Here is an 18,903-nt window from a genome sequence, read left to right as displayed (position 1 = left end):
GTTTCTTTCTTCGTGCGCAATGCTGCTAGTAAGCCATATTTTTTGTCTGTACGACAGGTGTCGGCGTGACGGCGTGGTGGTGTTTGCTTTGTGTGCTGTGACGAGGTTGCGGTGATCCAACGCGGCATACGGAAACATTGCGTCAAGTGTCTAATGGCGCCGACAGTGCCCGCGCAGACTGCGCTGGAGAATGCCGGCAAGCGGGTGCCGGAAGGCCTAGGATTTGTCGCATTCCCTACTGACGCCGGAAATGTTCTGCCGAGACCTGCGCATGACTACGAGTCGGAAGATGGCGCACCATGTGCTACGTTGCTGTCACAGGCAGAGCACGTGCAAGCAGTGACTGTGCTTTCAGCCACCTATAGTGATCGTACGACCCTCTCCGAGATTCGGGCTTATCTGATTGCGCATAAATGGAACAGCGTGCATCGGCACATTCACAATTTCTTCAAGCCTATTGCCGTGCCCGAATAAGTACGTGGAAATAAAGGATTTCTTTTTTTTTCTTAATCTGCTTTTTCGGACACCTGTTTATTCGGACATTTCTGCAGTCTTCGTGAGGTCCGAATAAACGGTCGGCGACTTGCTTGAAGTTTCCAGCGCTTAAATTCGCATTTCGAGGCCTAAAGCTCCAATGTAGCATTTATGATACTTTGGGCATTGCAGGGTTAAGAAAGTTAAAGTGCTAAAAACTGCCACACCCCCCCATTTTGTCAATGTGTGAATGCTAGTAAAAGGAAGAGGAGATAGTTTCGTACGAGAAAACTGTGGATAGGCACTAAATGCCGCGGATAACTGATGGCTTCAGTGGCTGTGTCCTTGTGGAATTTAGATGGAAATTGCTACACCTTCCCAGGTGCGTTTACTTTTCTATACCTTTTGCCTTGCTTGGCACAGTAGCTTTGGCGTCACGCTGTTGAGCATGATGTCACAGGCTCAATCCAGGCCGCAGGGGCCGCGTTTCAACGAAGGCAAAGTGCAACAATGCTTGTCTACTGGGCATTGTATGAAAGCTACAGTGATGGAACAATGCTTGAGAACGCCTAACGGTTAAAGTTATCACAAACAGTGCTTTGGTAATTGAGAAATTGAGCTAAATGCAAGACATGATTTGAGACTGCCCTAGGGCATTCATGTACTAGCCGGATTACGTCGGCACTCCTTACTATAATTCTGTCACTAGTACTCAATTACTCAATATTGCATTGATTATAAGACTCAAGAAAATTCGATCTGTTCAGTTCAATTACATTTTTAGAAAAAGGAATTCATTGACATTACTTTTGAGAATGTCACAGGCGGTCGAAAGCTTTTGTTTTCTCCCGACTCTGTGCCACCCGTGCTTCCACATTTCAGTATTTTCGTTATCGCATAGTGCTGCATTGTTTTGCTGGCCCGCGAAAGTCTCAGAAATTGCAAGTAGCAGAGAATTTCGTGTCTATGTGACGTCACGCGATGCCCAAACGGTCCACGCCACATGGCCAAGTGCAGCTGCAGTGACAAATCCAACACTCTTGCTCAGCTTGGTTTCTCCATGGCTGCGTGTTTGCGTTCTCCGCAAGAAACCTCAGCGACGGTGCTGCAGTCCTGTTTTGGACATTGTTTTACTCAGAAATGGCAGTAAAGGCTGGTGATGGCGTATGCAATGTCACTACTCCCTGCTTGGGTGCAGACAATTTGAATTGTGCTAAAGGTATGGCAACATTTCAGATATGATTATCTCTTCAACAAAGTCCTTTCTTGATGCGAAACAAGCACTGCTAAGTTTCTGGAATGGTATTTTATCTGCATATGTTGACTTAATATTCATCTTTAGTGTCCCTTTAAAGAACCAAAGAACCTGCAGGTGGTAAAAATTCATCTGGAGCCCTAACCCATGGCATATCTCATAATCCACTGCGCAGTTTCCGTACATTAACCCCACAACTTAATTTTTATTTATAATTATACCTCTTTCCTGCTGCTTTGTAAACAGGATGTTCCAATCAAATTTTTCACCACTGCAGGCAAATTCTTTTTTACACAGTAGAATGCTATGACTCGTACTTGAAGAGCTCCCAGTGAGTTTCATGAAGTTTGTGTGTTGCAAGTGTGACCCTCCAAATTTGTACCACACTCACCTTATAGGTCAGCAATGGTACACCACAATCGGAGTCCAGTTTCTCAGAAGGAGGTCTATCGTGTGTGTTATCAGAGGTCTCCCCATTTATTTAAGTTTATCTGGAGCCAGGGTAGTTTTGCTTGTGGACATCTTGCGCAGCCTTGGAAGCAGCCTAGTGGCAGGCTGCTTCTGCAGTGATTGACTTAAAATATAGCCCCTCGGACATAGTGGACACATCATTCCAATTTTTTTGCTGAGCTAACCAGAGAATTTCAGAGAAGCAGACCCATGAAATTTTTAATATGAAACATGGTCTTCATGGTCACTTTGTCATAAGCCCTGTAAGTGCTGTACATAAACATGATGTTTAACTGTATGCATTGTGAAATGGCATCTCTGTGCAATATCTGAGCACATTTCTATACATATTGTTACCAAGGAATTCAACTTCATCAAAGCGTTTATCTTTGGATATCTGTGCCCCCTCACAAGTTGTAGCTTGAGTGTTAGTCTTTTAAATAAAAGCATTATAAAAGTAATCAACAAAACCTTCTCTAACAAGAAGTTCAGTAACAAGCAAAGCATGAGATCCATACCTATTTTGAACCAAAAAGTCCACGATGTGAAGGGAGGTGCCATCTTCTTGGGCAACAGCCACATGAAGCGCAGTGTCTGCTGTATTTTTCTGCATTGGAAATGATGGAGCCACGTAAGCTCTCCTGCCTGCTCAACACATGGCTATAAATCACCTCTGTGGATTTCTGCAATTAATTACTGCTACACACCTTATTAACATAAACATGAAGCATGCACTTAATATTTGAGGCCACAAGGAAAATATTGCAAAAATCCATACACAAGAGTTTTTTCACATTTTACATTGCAAAGCTCTGGATTGCTTATTTTGCACTCTAACTAGGGTTTCCATATTGAAATTGGGGTGAAAGTGCACCTATCATCACCATCATCAACATTCACAGAAGGTGCCGTAAGCGGACATCTTTGTTCACGGCTGTCTCATGGCACTCACTCACTCCATCACTCACAAACACACACACACACACACACACACACACACACACACACACACACACACACACACACACACACACACACACACACACACACACACACACACACACACACACACACGCACGCACGCATGCACACACAAGCACACACACACAGTGGCCCAAATAATGAAACGTTTCTTTCCTTTGACCGCTTCCTAAAATTACGTGAGGCCTCATTACAGCAAAGGACAATGGAGGAAGCCCGCATACTCTGGAAGCTCCCTTCGCCCATCCTCACATAAGTAATGGTTGCCGCATGCCTGGGTTCGAGTGGTTCTCTTAAAAGCTTTATGCGAACACCATTATTCATTAAGAATATGTTGTATTGTCACATAATCTTTAAATTGAAGTGCTAGCATACAGACGCGCGCAAGCTTTCTTCTAGTTTTGTTTCCTAAATGTAAAAAAGTACCACACTATAATGCAAAACTTGATGGGCTCCATCAACACTGGCACGCCGGCGTCGTGCAACGCCTAGGAACGCCACTCATGTCAAACGTGCGACCGAAACGCACATGCCTGGCAAGACGTACTGTGCTCGCGCTTCTCCGCAGGCGGGCAAGAGCACGAACTCGCAAGCAAACGTCGCATGACTAAGCAGTGAGGTGAAGCACTCGTACAGGGCCAGGAGCGGCGTAAGGACGCATCAAGGTAGCTTCGGAGCTACCTTAAGCTGAGGAAGCGCCAAGGAAGCCTTCACTGAGGATCCCTCAGTAAGGAAGCTTTCAGAGTGACATAAGGTGGCCTCATTGCAATGAAGGTTTCCTTACTGAGGTAAAGAAGATTTCATTGTTTGGCACACGCACGCACGCATGCGCACACACACACGCACACGCACGCCTTAAGTGTGGTATGGCATGCATCAGTATGGTTTGATGGCAACAGCCAAGGAGCATTACATCACTATGGTCTCTGCTCACACATTAACAAATTGATTACAATGACTTTATTGAGCCATAGAATTAATGGACTTCATAGTCTTCATAGTTTGACTTCAATGGCGTTATTAAGATAGGATGGATAGTTGGGCTAGTTGGCACTGCATTCTCAGAAAAACCTAGAGTGCAGGAAAGACAAGATGCAAGGAAGATGGTGAACAACAAAAGCACTTACAAGCACTTTGAGCACCTGTGTTGTGTGCCACCTTCTTGTGTATCGTTGTTCGTGTGCTCCAGGTTTTTCCAAGAGTGTTATTGAGGCAAAATTAAATTAACAGGCTGTCTGGCATTTTCTCTCACTTGGGCAGTCATCCCATGGTGTAAATCTGTTCACAGAAAGTGTGTGGTCAATGTTCCCCAGGAATGTCTTGCAACATATTGCACTTTCACAAAGTAGTAATTGTAGTGGTCGCCACATGTCATCTGAGCAGTGATGCCCTCTGCGCATAAGTGAGGGGACATGGGAAAAATAAAGCACTTGGAGTTTGGTTCTGAAAGGGTGCGATTGTCGTCTCGCATGCTCCACTCCCTCGTGGGCTGTCAGCACAGCCTGACAGAAATGCCACAAGATATGGTGTCAGAAGTGGGGTCCATTTGGAGTCTTTGAATGGCCATCAATGACACGATGCTCCTAGAAGAAAGTGCCCAATTGACTCAGTAGCTAGGCCTCGCTCTTCAGTCACCGGATACGCTCGATTTCTGCAACCCCATAAATTTGTGCTCGTGGAAGTCTCGCTTCGAAGATTATGCCACTGCCTCCGTGCATGGGCACAGACACTCATCCGCTCCTGGACACTCTTACTTGATGCAGGCTCGTTAGCGTTCTATGAGGCTGTTGTCAAAAGCTTCACCAAGCACTTTTTGCATCCTGCTAATGAACTTAACGAGTAGTCCTACTTTCATAAGCGCATCCAACAACCTGGCGAGAGCATCGACACGTTTTACGCCGAACTATGCAAGTTATTAAAATGACGCAAACTAGCGGTCATTGGTGGTGGAACAACGCTTGGTTCACGACAGGTTCATTGCTGGCTTACAGGATATGCATCTCTCAGACCAGCTGTGCCGCTCCCTGAAGCTCGCTCTCAAAGAAGCTTGGAGGCAAGCCTGTCAGTTCGGTGACGCTGATAAGGAATGCTCACTTGGGCAGGCTACTTTGCACACCACGGTCAACAATGATCCCGCAAAAGCGCAAAAGTTCCCTTCATGACAGCTTGGGGATGCCAGAACAGTTCTCTCAATGGATGCTAAGTTGGAACGCTGCCACCATGAAGCTGCGGTTTGTTCCTTCTGCAGTCGCACGTTTCACGCACGCTCAGAGTGCCCAGTACAGAAGTTAGTCTGCAATTTATGCAGCAAGAAAGGTCATTTTGCAGAAGTTTGTCGTTCCAGAAAGTCGAAGCACGCCAAACTCAGTGCCATGAAGCTGCACGTTCTGGAATCACCTGTCAAAGCCAAATTCATGAATGTCACAGTCGACAACTACACAACTTAATTCAATGTAGACTCCGGAGCTGAGGTTTCTGCAGTTCCAAGTGATTTGCCTGGAGTCCCGGTTGAGCTCGACAATGTTGATGCAGTCTTGACAGGACCTGGAGGCCAACCTCACTGTGTACAGGGCTCATATCTCGCATGTTTGTTTTGGCAAGGGAAGACAAGCTATCAGCGTCTTTACGTCATTGAATCCCTTTCTGTACCATTACTGGGTCCACCGGCTATCCAGGCCCTGAGGTGCTCAAATTCCTTGGGGCCGTGAACACTCCTGAGCCAGCACTTCATGCCGAACTGTTCCATGGCCTCAGCACTCTCTGGGATGAGTACGCAATTTGCTTGATTAAAGCAAGACGCTGTGCCATCCTCAATAAGTGCCCCTCGATGGATACCTATGCTGCTGCGTGAAGTCGTTCAGCAAACTGAAGAAACTTGAAGGTGATTACGTCATTTGCCATATCGATAAGCCAACTCCGTGGTGTGCCAGTCTGGTACTGGTATCCAAGACCTCACTCGTCTGAACCAGGTGGTTCTCAGAGAGTGTCACATTCCGCCTACCGTTGAACAAATACTTGGTCTCCTCGGTGATGCAGCCGTTTTTTCAAAGCTAAATGCAACTGCAGGCTTTCACCAAGTCAAGCTGTCGGCGAACTCTGAAGAACTGACAATTTTCATCACACCTTTCTATGGCCATTGTTTCTGCTGACTGCCTTTCAGTATCATATCTGCCCCGGAATACCTCAAAAATAAATGGCGCAAATTCAAGAAGGTTAGCATGGTGTTGTTAATATGATTGATGATGTTCTTGTGTTTGGATGTACCAAGCAGGAACTGTAACAAGCATGTGACGCCCCCTAGGGCATAATTTTTGTTGGCCCGCCAGGCTCGGTGGCCTGCCAGGCTCAGTTAGGCAACATTGGTCACCGAACCAATAAACACCGGCGAGCACAGCTGCTCAGGGATCAGTCATCGTTCATCACCACCACGCTGCGGAGCGTCCGTCTAACGGAGGGTGCCTTGAGCCCTCCCTTGTTCATGAACCCGGGTGGATCATGACACTGGCGACGAGTACCCATGGATCACCCACGTCGTCGCGCGCAGCAAAACACTGCCCCCTGTTGCTGCCGGCATGCCGCTGTACGGAACGCTCGGGCCATTCGAGGGAGATGGGTCCGCCTGGCCAATTTACGAGGCACAAGTCCACATGTTCTCCCAGGATAACGACACACCCGAGGCCAAACAGCGGGACATTTTCCTGGCCAGCTGCAGGACCTGCTCTCTTCAGTCTCCTGCTCGACCTCCTCAAGCCAGCCATGCCGCATATTAAGACGCTGGGTGAGCTGCTCACCATACTGCGGTCGCATTTCAACCCAGCATCGTCCACACTATTGGAGCGTTTCCACTTCAACAACTGGAGCCGCTGGGAAGGAGAGACCCTCGGGCAGTTTGTTGCTGTGCTACGGGGGTTAGCGAGTGCCTGCGTTTTCGGGGACCAGCTGGACTCACTGCTCCGGGACCGTTTCATCTGCGGCATCAACAACCCCGTCATGCAGATGTGACTCCTGGAGCTTCCCAACCCCTCGCTGGACGACACCGTGAAGGCAGCGCTGGCAATGGGTGCTGCCGCCCAGGACTCCGGTAAGATTGCCCATGCGACTGGCTCACTGTCGGCAAAAGCGGCGGTCAACAAGTTGGCGACAAAGGGCAGTACCTGCGGTCGCTGTTGTGGTGCCCACTCCCCCTCACAGTGCCAGTTCTCTCAAGCACAATGCTTCACGTGCGGGAAAACTGGGCACCTGGCACGTATATGCCGAAGGGGGAGGATGAACAGCAAGCAGCAGCAGCAGCAGCCTGGTTCAAGCCCAGGTACCACACAAGCCCGTGGCCAGGGTAGCCGTCGCAGCGCGGCACTGCAGGAACGCGCGGCAGTAGGCACAAGTTCTTCTGCGGCCAGGCTCTACATTGTGGGCAAGAACCCGCCAATTTTCGACTTGTGGCACACAGGCCTTGTACCATCGTCTGTGCCGCCATACATGCTGACCGTCAAATCTGTGGACACCCCATTTCCATGGAGCTGGACACAGGGGCAAGCGTGTCTGTCATGGCTGGGAAACGGTTCAAGCGCACATTCCCCGGCGTGTCCGTCGAGGCTTCAAGTGTGATGCTGCGCAGCTACTCCGGGCAGCTCTCCCAGGTCCACAGTCAGACACAGGTCAGCGTTTGCTTTGGCGACAGGGAGGCGACCCTTCCCCTTTAGTTAACCAAGTTGTCGCTTTGCTGGGCCGAAACTGGATTCATGCACTGGGCGTTAATCTGCCAGAGTACCAGGAAGCCAGCCTGCATGTGGTGAAAGACGTACCCAGCCTCCTGACTGAGTTCAAGTCCCTGTTCCAGCCACGGGTGGGTACATTCGCCGGCCCGACAGCTGGCACCTATGTACCTGAGGGAGCCTGGCCTTGTTTTTTCAAGCCTCGCCCACTGCCGTTCACTCTGAAGGACGGGGTCACCTAGGAGCTGCCACGGTTACGGCAAGAGGGCATCCTGGTGCCCGTCAAGACGTCTGAATGGGCCACTCCCATTGTACCAGTCCTCAAATGAGATGGCAGTGTCAGGATTTGCGGGGATTTCAAGGTTACCATCAAACCCATCGTTACCATCGAGACATCGTTATCTCGACATCGTTACCTCGACATCGTTACCTCAAGCTCAAGCTGGAAAAGCGCATTTTCTTGACCCCCAGTGTTGAGTACTTGGGACATGTGTTTTCCCAGGCTGGCCTAGCCCCAGTTCCCCACAAAGTTGATGCTGTGCTCAAGGCGCCTAAGCCCCAGAACAAGAAGGAGCTTCAGAGCTACCTCAGCCTCATCAACTTCTACAGGAGTTTTCTGCCAAACCTGTCTGCTTAGAGATGGGCAGCAATGGGTCTGGAAGAAGGAGCAGGACCGGGCCTTCCAGCGCAGCAAGGAGCTAATCACCAAAGCTCCAGTGCTAGTACACTTCGACCATGCCAAGCCTGTCGTCCTGACTGTAGATGCGTCGGCATACGGCATGGGAGCCGTCTTGGTGTACCGGGACAAAGATGGCCAGGAACACCCTGTGTCGTTTGCTTCTTGTCGGCTTCATGCTGCAGAGCAATGCTACAGCCAGCTGGAAATGGAAAGCTTGGCCCTCATGTTCGGTGTTGAACGCTTCCACCAGTATCTGTGGGGCCAGAAGTTCGAGGCAGCCACAGACCACAAGCCGCTGTTGGGGCTGCTGGGGCCTGACCAGGCAGTTCCCGTGCAGGCATCACCTCAAGTGGTACGCTGGGCCTTGAGGCTGGCAGCTTACAATTACCAGCCGGTTCACAGTCTGGGAACTGTGGGGTTGCAGGCTGGTGATCCCACAAGGTCTCCGGTCCAGGGTCCTGCAGTTGCTGCACACAAGTCATCCTGGTGTGGAAAAGACCAAGATGGTGGCCCGGTCCCATGTTTGGTGGCCAGGCCTAGACCAGGACATTGCTCACACGGTGCAGAGCTGCCAAATCTGCCAGGAGCCCCAGCAAGCCTCACGTTATGTGGAAATCATCCCCTGGCCGTTCCCACAGAGACCCTGGTCCTGCCTACATGTGGATTTTGGGGGACCTTTCAAGGGCCATTACTTCCTGGTGGTGGTGGACGCCTTCTTGAAGTGGGTCTACCTGTCACCACTCTATCAGCAGGCATGACCATTGCGGCGCTACGACAGGTCTTCGCTGCACAGGGGTTGCCGGACGTCATCGTGTCCTACAATGGTCCTGCTTTCGCCAGTGCAGAGTACCTGGCCTGGCTGACGAAGAACGGAATCCATCGGATGATGGTTCCGCCGTACCACCCTGCTTCAAACGGTGCAGCCGAGCGTGTGGTGCAAACCATCAATCAAAGACAAGCTCAAGAAGAGCCAGACTGGGGATTTCCAGACACAGATTGCCCAGATACTGTTCCAATACCGGACCACACCCCATGATGTCACTGGCCGTGCCCCCTGTGCACTCCAGCTGGGTCGGACGGTCAAGACACCCTTGGTTGTCTTGCATCCGGACCTCCAATCCACAGTGCTTCTGAAGCAGCGGAAGCAGAAGCTGGCTGCTGACCAAGGGCGCCGTCCCGGGCTTTTTCCGGAGTCGGGAGCTCCAGTTTTTGCCAGGAACTTCCGTCCTGGCCCACCCTGGCTCGCCGGACAGGTGGTGTCTCCTGCCAGTGCCTCATCACTGCTTGTCTGCATGGCAGACGGGGCCACGTGGCACAGACACACCGACCATGTCAGGCCTCGCCTCCGGACCTGGCCAGCACCCTCGACTGCCACTTCCGAGTTCCAGCCCGCAGGAGGACTAGCGACAACACCAGTCGCTTCCAGCGGAGCACCGCCCACCTCAAAGGCGGCAAGCATTACCAGTGGTACGGCGCCTGTTGGGCCAGTGTCTGGCACCACTCACAAGGCCGACCACTGAGGACCCTCCGGATGGAGCGAGGCTGTCTCAGGCAGCACCCGGCGTTGCCACACCCGGCCCGTCAACGCCGGTGCCCAGGCGGAGTACTCGACAGCGGAGGCCACCGGACCGTTACTAGCCTGGGTAGCAGGCACCGTTGACCCGGCTAGTGCAGAGGCAGAGCCTCGTACTTTGAACTTGGACGTTTGTTGTCAGCAAACAAACTGGGGGTAAGGGGGGTGTAACAAGCTTGTGACACCCCGTCGGGCATAATCTTTGTTAGGCCGTCAGGCTTGGTGGCCTGCCAGGCTCAGTTAGGCAACCATTGGTCACCGCACCAATAAATACCGGCGAGCACAGCTGCTAGGGGGTCAGTCATCGTTCATCACCACCACGCTACGGAGCGTCCGTCTAACGGAGGGTGCCTCGAGCCCACCCTTGTTCACGAACCCGGGTGGATCGTGACAGGAACATGATGCACTGCTTGAGCAAGTGTTGACTTGTCTTGCAACTGCAGGCATCACTTTAAACCAAGAGAAGTGTTGCTTTGGGGTCTCCAAGTCTAATTCCTAGGCCTCAGTGTCTCAGCACAAGGCATCAAGCTAAATCTAGGCAAGATTTAAGCAGTCCATGCAATGGCACCTCCCACAGACCTTGCAGGTGCCAGACGTCTACTCATGATGGTAAATCATCTTGCAAGGTTTACACCACATGTCTCGGAAACCACTGCACTGATGCACACCCTTCTAAACAAGAATACTAGTTGGACATGGCAGCATGAACAGGAAGCAGCATTCACAAAAATCAAGGAACTTCTGACGTCCAATTGCTGCATGGCCAAGTACCATTCATCCTTTGCCACAACAGTATCGGCTGATGCCAGCTCTTCTGGACTTGGAGCAGTCCTGTTGCAATCACAAGCATGTGGTGAACATAGCCAGTCTTTGCCTCAAGATCAATGACCACCATAGAACAAAGGTACAGCCAAATAGAAAAAGGGGCCTTGGCTACAGCATCGGCAATCCAGAGATTTGACGACTCCATCAGAGGCATCACCTTCACTGTAGAAACTGATCCCACCTGCCTCTCGTGTCAATGTTTGGCAAGATGGAACTTGATGTGCTTCCTCCGGCTAAAGACAATGCCCTATCAGTTCCAGATAATGTACGTCCCTGGAAAATTGTTGGCCACGGCTGATGCATTGTCCCACACCCCTCCCAAGGTGCATCCAGAAGACACTGTGGATCTTTTTGCTACAGAAGTCGTGGCTTCTGCTCCAGATGTGCTGCTGGTGAACATACAGGATATCAGGAAAGCCCAAAGCTGCGATGGAGAGTGCAGAGTGACGATTTCTTTCTGCCAGCCAAACAAGTCAAAGATGGCCCCTCACGTATCAAAGTATCTATTAGTGAAGGATGAACTTTTCATTTGTGATGGCCTTCTTCTGAAGGGCATTCGCTTCATTATCCCTTCATCACTGATGCCAGCAGTCTTGATGCTTCCACATGAAGGACCTCAATGCATAAGTTGAACAAAGGCCCTCGCTCATGAATCTGTAAGGTGGCTGGGCATAGCAGCGGAGACTACCCTCTCGTTGCCAGTTGTAAAAAATGCGCCCTTTGCGAGTGAATCCAGTGGAATTACTCCTCCCTACCAACCTCCCTGGCCGTTTTTGGGAACATCTGGGCGTGGACTCATGGAAGTAATACTACTCCCAGTTCCTCGAGGTGGTGACACTAAAGAGCACAGCAGCTCAAGTGGTCATTGATGTGCTGAAGAGCTTGTTTGCACAACATGGGATACTCCAGCAGGTAAGGTCAGACAATGGCCCATCCTTCTCTTCACGTAAATTCGTCGCATTTGCTGCCCCTTACAGCTTCGAACACATCACCAGTAACCCCTATTACCCAGTTTAATGGGGAAGTGGAGAGGATGATCCGCACTGTGAAAGAGCTCATCCGCAAGGCGAAAGATCCTCACATGGCCCTTCTCAGCTATAGGGACACGCTTGAGATGAGTGACTTTAGATTTGCTCAACTTCTCATGGTAAGGCGATTAAGATCTCGAGTCCCAAAAACAGACAAGCAGCTTCGTTCACATTGGCCAGTAAGGAATGCGGTAGCACTCAGAGATGAACCTTACAAGAAGACTGTTCAGGAATTCGACCAACGTCATTAAGCCAGAGATCTGCCGTCACTGCAAGCAGGTGAAGGGGCCTGGATTCGTCCAGATCAGGTTTGCACCACAGTATTGAGCCGTGCTCAGCATCCAAGGACCTTTGTAGTCGAAACAGAGCATGGAACAGTTCTGCAGTGAAATCACAGACATCTAGTTCCCTTTGTGCTAATGTGAACAGGGACCTTACCTCCCTGCCCAATACAAGTGGCAGCTACACCTGAGCTAGACCCTCCAACAGCAGCACCTGCTCCTTCACATGACGCTGGTGATAGTGTTGTGTGCACCCATAGTGGCCATCGTATCGTTCCACCTGACTGCTTGAACATACGACTTGAGGGGGAGACATGTAGTGGCCGCCATATATTAGCTGACCAGTGGTGCCCTCTGGGCACGAGTAAGGGAATATGTGGAAAAGAAAACACTTGGAGTTTGATTCTGAAAGGATGTCGTCGCCCATGCTCTGCTCCTTCATGGCATGTCAGCACGGCCTAACAGGAAAGCCACGCAATAGTAATGAAAGCCATTTATTTTGTGCACAAAAGTGCCATCACTGATGGTCATTCAGGCTGTGGTTAAAGGAGTACTGACACAAAAATTTGAAGTCGAGATAACTTGCGAGATCAATTTAGTTGGTCACACACACATTGTCTATAATATATCAGTGGCAAATATCGCTTAGAACATATTTAAAATCAATTTTAAAGTATGTGCGCGCAGCCAACTGCAAAACGGAGCACCTCGCGACATTGACATCAAGCGGGACTGTAAATAGCCAAGAAAACGCTATGTCATGTGGCTACGTCACGAATTTTCGTTGGCTGCCATGCGACTTACATGTGCTCTTCTCCTCTGTTGCTTGTTCTAGCTGTTGTACTTGTAGTGGTACGCTCTCCGTGTCGCTGCAACTGCAGATTTTGTCGTGTCCATCGGGATCTTTCCCACACTATCAGCATGACTACGCTGCCATAACGTTCAATGCCAATTTGTTGTGTCTTACCATTGGTCAGAGCTGATGCGAGGGTTTTGTTGAGGTTCGTCCTCGCCATCGCCGGCCACAATATCTGAGTCGCTAAGTGACTGGCCACATCTAAAGCGCGAGACACGTGGTGCGATTTTCCGTGCGATCTGTCGTACAGCGCGTCGTGTGCGACTTGGCGCATGCGGCGATTCGAGACACATGGTACGAATGAGCGAACGGCGGGTAGCTCCGCCCAGAACCGGCGCCCCTGCGCAGAAGTTCGGAATGCTGCGTAACTTCAAACAGAAAGTGAAAGCAACCGTATTTGCACAGCTATCTTGTTTGAAACAAACGATGACAATATAAACACGTCTATGCGAGCACTGTAGACGTGTTTCCGCAAGGCCGCGTTAGCAGTATCGGATCCGTTGACAGCAGCCGATGGCCAGGAGCTGGCAGGCCGACACCGATTGCGCTTGTGACACAATCGCTTGCAGCTCATATAAAGAAGCGCCTATGTTAGTCGGCACAACGTGTACACGCTTAAATTGCAGCACATTTGATTTCACTGGCGCCGACAGAAGCGAACGAGCACGCCAGGCGAGCTTGCGATCGCTGGGAGATGATGTAGGCCTAGCTCGCCGGCCATCTATCCGGGGCTGAGGGTCCTTGCGATGCGTTCACAGCTCGTAATAAAGCACCTAAATTCGTCAGCACAATCAATGCCTGAACATTTATGTTTATCTTAAGTGAAAATACGGTTAGTTTTCCCGGTGCCGTTAGTAGCGATGAGTAAACACGCCAGTCAGGCGAGCCGCTTCGTATACAGACGATTGCTGGCGCGTCTGCACTTACTGCGTCCGAGTAGAAATCACGCCAACGATTTACTATTCGCACGTTTTATAACTCGCACTCTTTCGAGGTCACTTTATTCTAGAAGTTATTTCGTGTCAGAAACAAATTGTAGCAGATTTATGTGCCGCCGTCAGTGGCGAAAGAGGCCCGTGTTTCGACCAGGGAGAGAAAAAAAAACAGACATGATCAGAGCGGCGAGACACCCGCTCGCCGGCCCCGCCCCGCTGGGTCTACCACGTGGCCATGACGTTCACGCTACCGGCGCTGTCATTGGCTGCGGTCGTCCGAGCGTTGCGGCAGTCGCACGACAATTCAGCAAGTTTGTCACACACGCTGGCTGCGCATCAGAGCATACATCATGGCTTTTTGCGAGCACGTGACCACTTTGTTTACATTCCTGTTTCTCCTGTATCGTTGCTCTCTGGAATTGAAACTTCATATGGTCGCTACAAAAAAGACTGCAAATAATTACCTGTCGCGCTCTGAAGTAAATGAAGTTTCGTGCCGTGATTACTGGGTCATTAACTACTTGTTAAAGCAGAACAATACCACATGGATTTTTTTTTTGTCAGTACTCCTTTAAGTCTTGACATTGAGAACCTGCTGCCACACTAGCACCAAGTTCAAGATGGCCCGTCCATGGCGCACCTATTGGTGGACTGCACAAGCAACGCTGGTGGCTGGTTAGCAAGTTCCTAACCTTGTCTGGTGGTGCATCACTTTCTTTTCACATTCCCAATATTTTTCCTCCAATTGTAGGTTCAATTCAATATTTTGTGCAGGCTTTCGAAGCACATTCCCACAATTATATGGTGTCCACACACAATGCTCAGTAGCTACAGCTATGAGTTTAGAAAAATGGGATGGTGTTTAAATACTTTTGATCAACCAAGGTATTCAGTATCACCTAGAAGATTCAAAGGTTAGGCTCACGTAATTTGGAAGCACTGCTGTGAGAATGGCCCCTTCTGCAAAGGCCTGTAGAAGCTGATAGAGGTGCCTGGCTGTGACAGCATGCTCCAAGTCGTGCAGAAGATCATTCTCGTCTGAGCAGGTCCGCACGGCAAACTTGCGGTCTACGTACTTGGCCCGAATGAATTCACACCGCTCCTCCCTGCAAGTGGCATGCAGTGTGAGGTCACTGCTAGGCCTGCACAATGGCCACTGTCTGAGTTTGGGTTTGCATTATACTACACTCGAGCCTTGTTATAACCAAGCTGAAATAACTTCGTTATATCTGTTATTGCCCTTTACTGCAACATATGCCCAATGGAGGTGCACAATTGTAAACATCGAAATAAGACGGCTTTGCGGCACGTGAAACCGCCACACTGCCGCGCTATAACATTTCAATAAATTGGCGAAAGAATTTTCGGCGCTGTGCCAATGAGATCTCCAGTGCCAATGCGATCTTGGCGGCCATGCCCAGCTTCCAGCCTTTGCAGCGTGCCGCAGAGATCGAGAATAGCGATAATCTTTCACACCACTGCGCGTAGCTACACAGCACGGGCAGCTCGCCCAGGCAGACACAGCTACGTGCGGCCTAGCTGTGACCTCCGAGATTGCGTCCAAGAGATCTCGAAAGTAACGCTCAGCTGCGCCTGCTTGCGCGACATGCCGCAGTAAGAGAGAGGTCCAATAGTGAGCAGCTGCTTGTGTGCATCTATGCGCGGCGGTGAGAAAGACCAGTGTTGCTCAACAGCATATTCGATGCAGGGTAGCAACAGTTTTGATCTGCCGCAGCCAACGAGTGCCAGAATCCGTGGAAAGCAAAGTACTTGGCCCACAATGGTCGGGTATTATTTGGTTTTGGAGATGAATCTAATTCGTTCTATTCACTGGCAGGACAATTTTACTTCGTTAAAACAAGGTTCTAAATGCATTGATCTCTAGGCAATTTCAAGATTTCAAGTTCTTACATCCATTATTTCATTATATCAGATTTCATTATACAGTCGACTCTCGTTACAAGGGACCCTGATAATGCGACAAAGAATGTCCGTTTTATCCGAAGTCCGTAATATGCGAAACACCTCACTTCTGAAACTTTCATCGTGATGTCTAACAATTTTATTGCAAACAGTGAGTGACGAACATCCAAAGTTAAAAAAAAGACGTTGAAGTTTTGCCCGACAGGCAAAGTAAAGCATCAATTGCGATAGCAAATTAAGCAAGATAAGTGCGCCAGCAGCAACAAGTGAATCGACTTTCGTGTTGTCTCTTGCTTCAATGCGAACTAAACGTCAAAAGCACGATGCATGAGAAGCTACTGGCACTGGGCGCACTTTGTCCACATTGCAGATCGCCATGGTAAGGCGAAGTCGAACTTATCAACAACTCTAAGCATATAGGTATCCGTATGGGTTTCCTTAGTAGCAATTGCTATGATTGGGTGGCTTTGCTTTGAGTTGTTGATAAGTTCGACTTTGCCCTGCCAGCTCAGGTGGTACAGTGGCTGCCCCGGAAATGCAGTGGTCCTGGGTTCGGTCCCGGACCAGGACAAATTTTTCCTCAAGTGTGAGGCTTTTCTTTCGAGGCGCCCGTATGGGTTTGCTTTTTAGCAATTGCTACGATTATGTGGATGTCTCATTTCCCTTTATTAATTACTTCCCTCCACCCCGCGGGTTTCTGCAGAACTATTACCTCAAACTCCGGGTCTGTTGTAACTAACGTAGACTGTAATGAAGTTCCAGTGTATATACAAAACCTGCACCTACACTGCACCACGAGAAAAAGTAATCTGCTGCTAAGATAAAGACATAAAGAAAGCAGATCATTTCATCAAAACAAAAAAATATTGTGATTAGACAGAACATTAGCAACAAGGAAAACATGCATCTCAGAACGTTGCAGAGAAGTCGGATGGATGCAGTGACACTTACATTGGACTTGTAGGGGTGGGTTTTCTGGATGGTGTCATGGTTGCTTCCATTGTTTCATTGAAACCATTGTTTGTCATTACCCTTGCCAGCTAGAAAGAACAATTTGCAATAAGATGCTAAACTCACAAAATCGCATCTCTTTATTATGTATTATATAACTTATTACGATTCAGAGACTTTCGTCAAAAACTTTCGAAATGTGAAACATGCGACAAATAAATTAAAAATGCAAGAACAGTTCCTTGCAGCTTAGAATCGGAGGAGGTAACGCATAGGTCACACACAGACCTGCACAATGCACGCTTCCAATTGTTTGCTGCGTGCTTATTAAGAGAAGTAAGTTAGCTTTTTCATGCCAATCATATTACAACCTGTTTTGCATACAAGAGACACTAAGCTAATAAAGGAAAAAACAGACATTTTCCTAATCGTAGCAATTGCTACAATGGAAACCCATACGGGCTCCTTGAAAGAAAAACCTCGCAGTTGAAGAAAAATTCGTCCTGGTTCGAGACAAATTTTTCTTTCGAGCTTTTGTTTCAAGGAACCCGTATGAGTTTCCATTGTAGCAATTGCTACGATTTGGTGAATGTCTGATTTTCCCTTTATTAATTACTTCTCTCCACCTTGCAGGTTTCCACAGTACTAGTACGTCAAACTCTTGCCTTTGCTTCGAGTTGTTGATAAATTCGACTTCGCCCTGCCATCTGCCAGCTGCCTCGTCAGCTCAGATGGTCAAGCAGCTGCCCCGGAAAAAAAGCTCTTCTTTCAAGGAACCTATATGGGTTTCCATTGTAGCAATTTCTACGATTTGGTGGATGCCCGATTTTCTCTTTATTAATTACTCCTCTCCATCTTGCGGGTTTCCACAGAACTATTACGTCACGAGACGCCAAGCCTCCGGGGCCCTGCCAAATGTTGTCACCATGGTAATATTCAAAATTAGTAATGCAACCTTATATAGCAGTAATGAGAACGTGGAACATTAAAATATAAAAAGCAACAGATAATTACAGTGTAACAAGGAATGGAATCTACTTAGACAAGGGAGACCAACTAGTAGCACATCCAAAAAAAAACATCTGATCGGAGCCACTATCCAAAAGTACCCATGGGAGCTGTACAGCTGTAAGTAAATCTGTGAACAAGTGCACAATCACACAAACTCACCAAGAGTTGTGATGTTCCTAGGTTGTCGAGTGTAAGTGACTGTATTCTGGATATGTGCACACCAAGCTCTCTGTGTACTCCTGAACACTCAATGCAGGTCAAAATTCCAAAGTTTGTGGACAACCATGTTGGATCTGTTTGCAAAGTAAGTGGGCACATAAAATGACGTTTTGAGGGCACTGGTATTCACAATAATTCTAAACGTTTTCTTCTGTAATAATTTGCACTGTACTAGTGCAAGGGAATGCTGGACAGTATGCAGTTAGGCCAAAAGCTTTCCCTGAGGATATGTGTCTGAACAACTGAAGTAACCTTAACACTGTTCTAGCAAAAAAAGACATGGGCAGGAAAAGACAACAGCTAGGAGAAAGCGAACACATGCACAGACCCCAATCGATGTTCACTTGCTCCTACCTGGTCATGTTTTACATAGTGCAAGGTAACATTACAGTGAAATTTAGGCTTTGCCAATATAGTGGACTCTCTTCAAATGGAACCTCAAGGATCCAGTGAAATTGTTTCCGTTTATCAGGAATTCCATTTACTGGGAGACAAAGCTGAACACAATGGCACGAATACTAACCCAACCAACCATGAGGATGGTGTTCCGGTTAAGAGGCAGTTCCGTTTAAGCGATTTCCATTTATCAAGATTCCACTGTATATCATTATTATCCAGCTGATCTGAACCATGATACATAGCTGATTTAAATTAAACTATGACAAAAAAAGATAGCTCTTAAAGAATGTTACAAATATTTCTTTAAAAACTTGGCAAATGAAGAGATTACTCCATCAACTGCTGAAGTAT

The 18,903-nt window shown here is 48.7% G+C and overlaps 1 protein-coding gene across 3 annotated transcripts in view; it reads right to left on the bottom strand.

Moving 5' to 3' along the window:
* Positions 1 to 18,903, bottom strand: part of Asap (ArfGAP domain of ASAP) — a 221,044-nt gene that overhangs the window by 142,912 nt on the left and 59,229 nt on the right. For all 3 annotated transcript variants that reach the window (XM_075697201.1, XM_075697202.1, XM_075697203.1), the window contains exons 16-19: positions 18,094 to 18,227; positions 16,924 to 17,012; positions 14,975 to 15,155; positions 2,698 to 2,786 (exon numbers count right to left, since the gene is read on the bottom strand). In XM_075697201.1, coding sequence (XP_075553316.1) covers positions 2,698 to 2,786; positions 14,975 to 15,155; positions 16,924 to 17,012; positions 18,094 to 18,227 — 493 coding nt within the window. The remainder of the gene's footprint in view (positions 1 to 2,697; positions 2,787 to 14,974; positions 15,156 to 16,923; positions 17,013 to 18,093; positions 18,228 to 18,903) is intronic.

Source organism: Dermacentor variabilis, chromosome 6 (assembly GCF_050947875.1).
Source record: "Dermacentor variabilis isolate Ectoservices chromosome 6, ASM5094787v1, whole genome shotgun sequence".
NCBI classification, from domain to species: domain Eukaryota; kingdom Metazoa; phylum Arthropoda; class Arachnida; order Ixodida; family Ixodidae; genus Dermacentor; species Dermacentor variabilis.
Note: the sequence above shows the minus strand (reverse complement) of the source record. Positions and strands in the feature narration are given on the sequence as shown.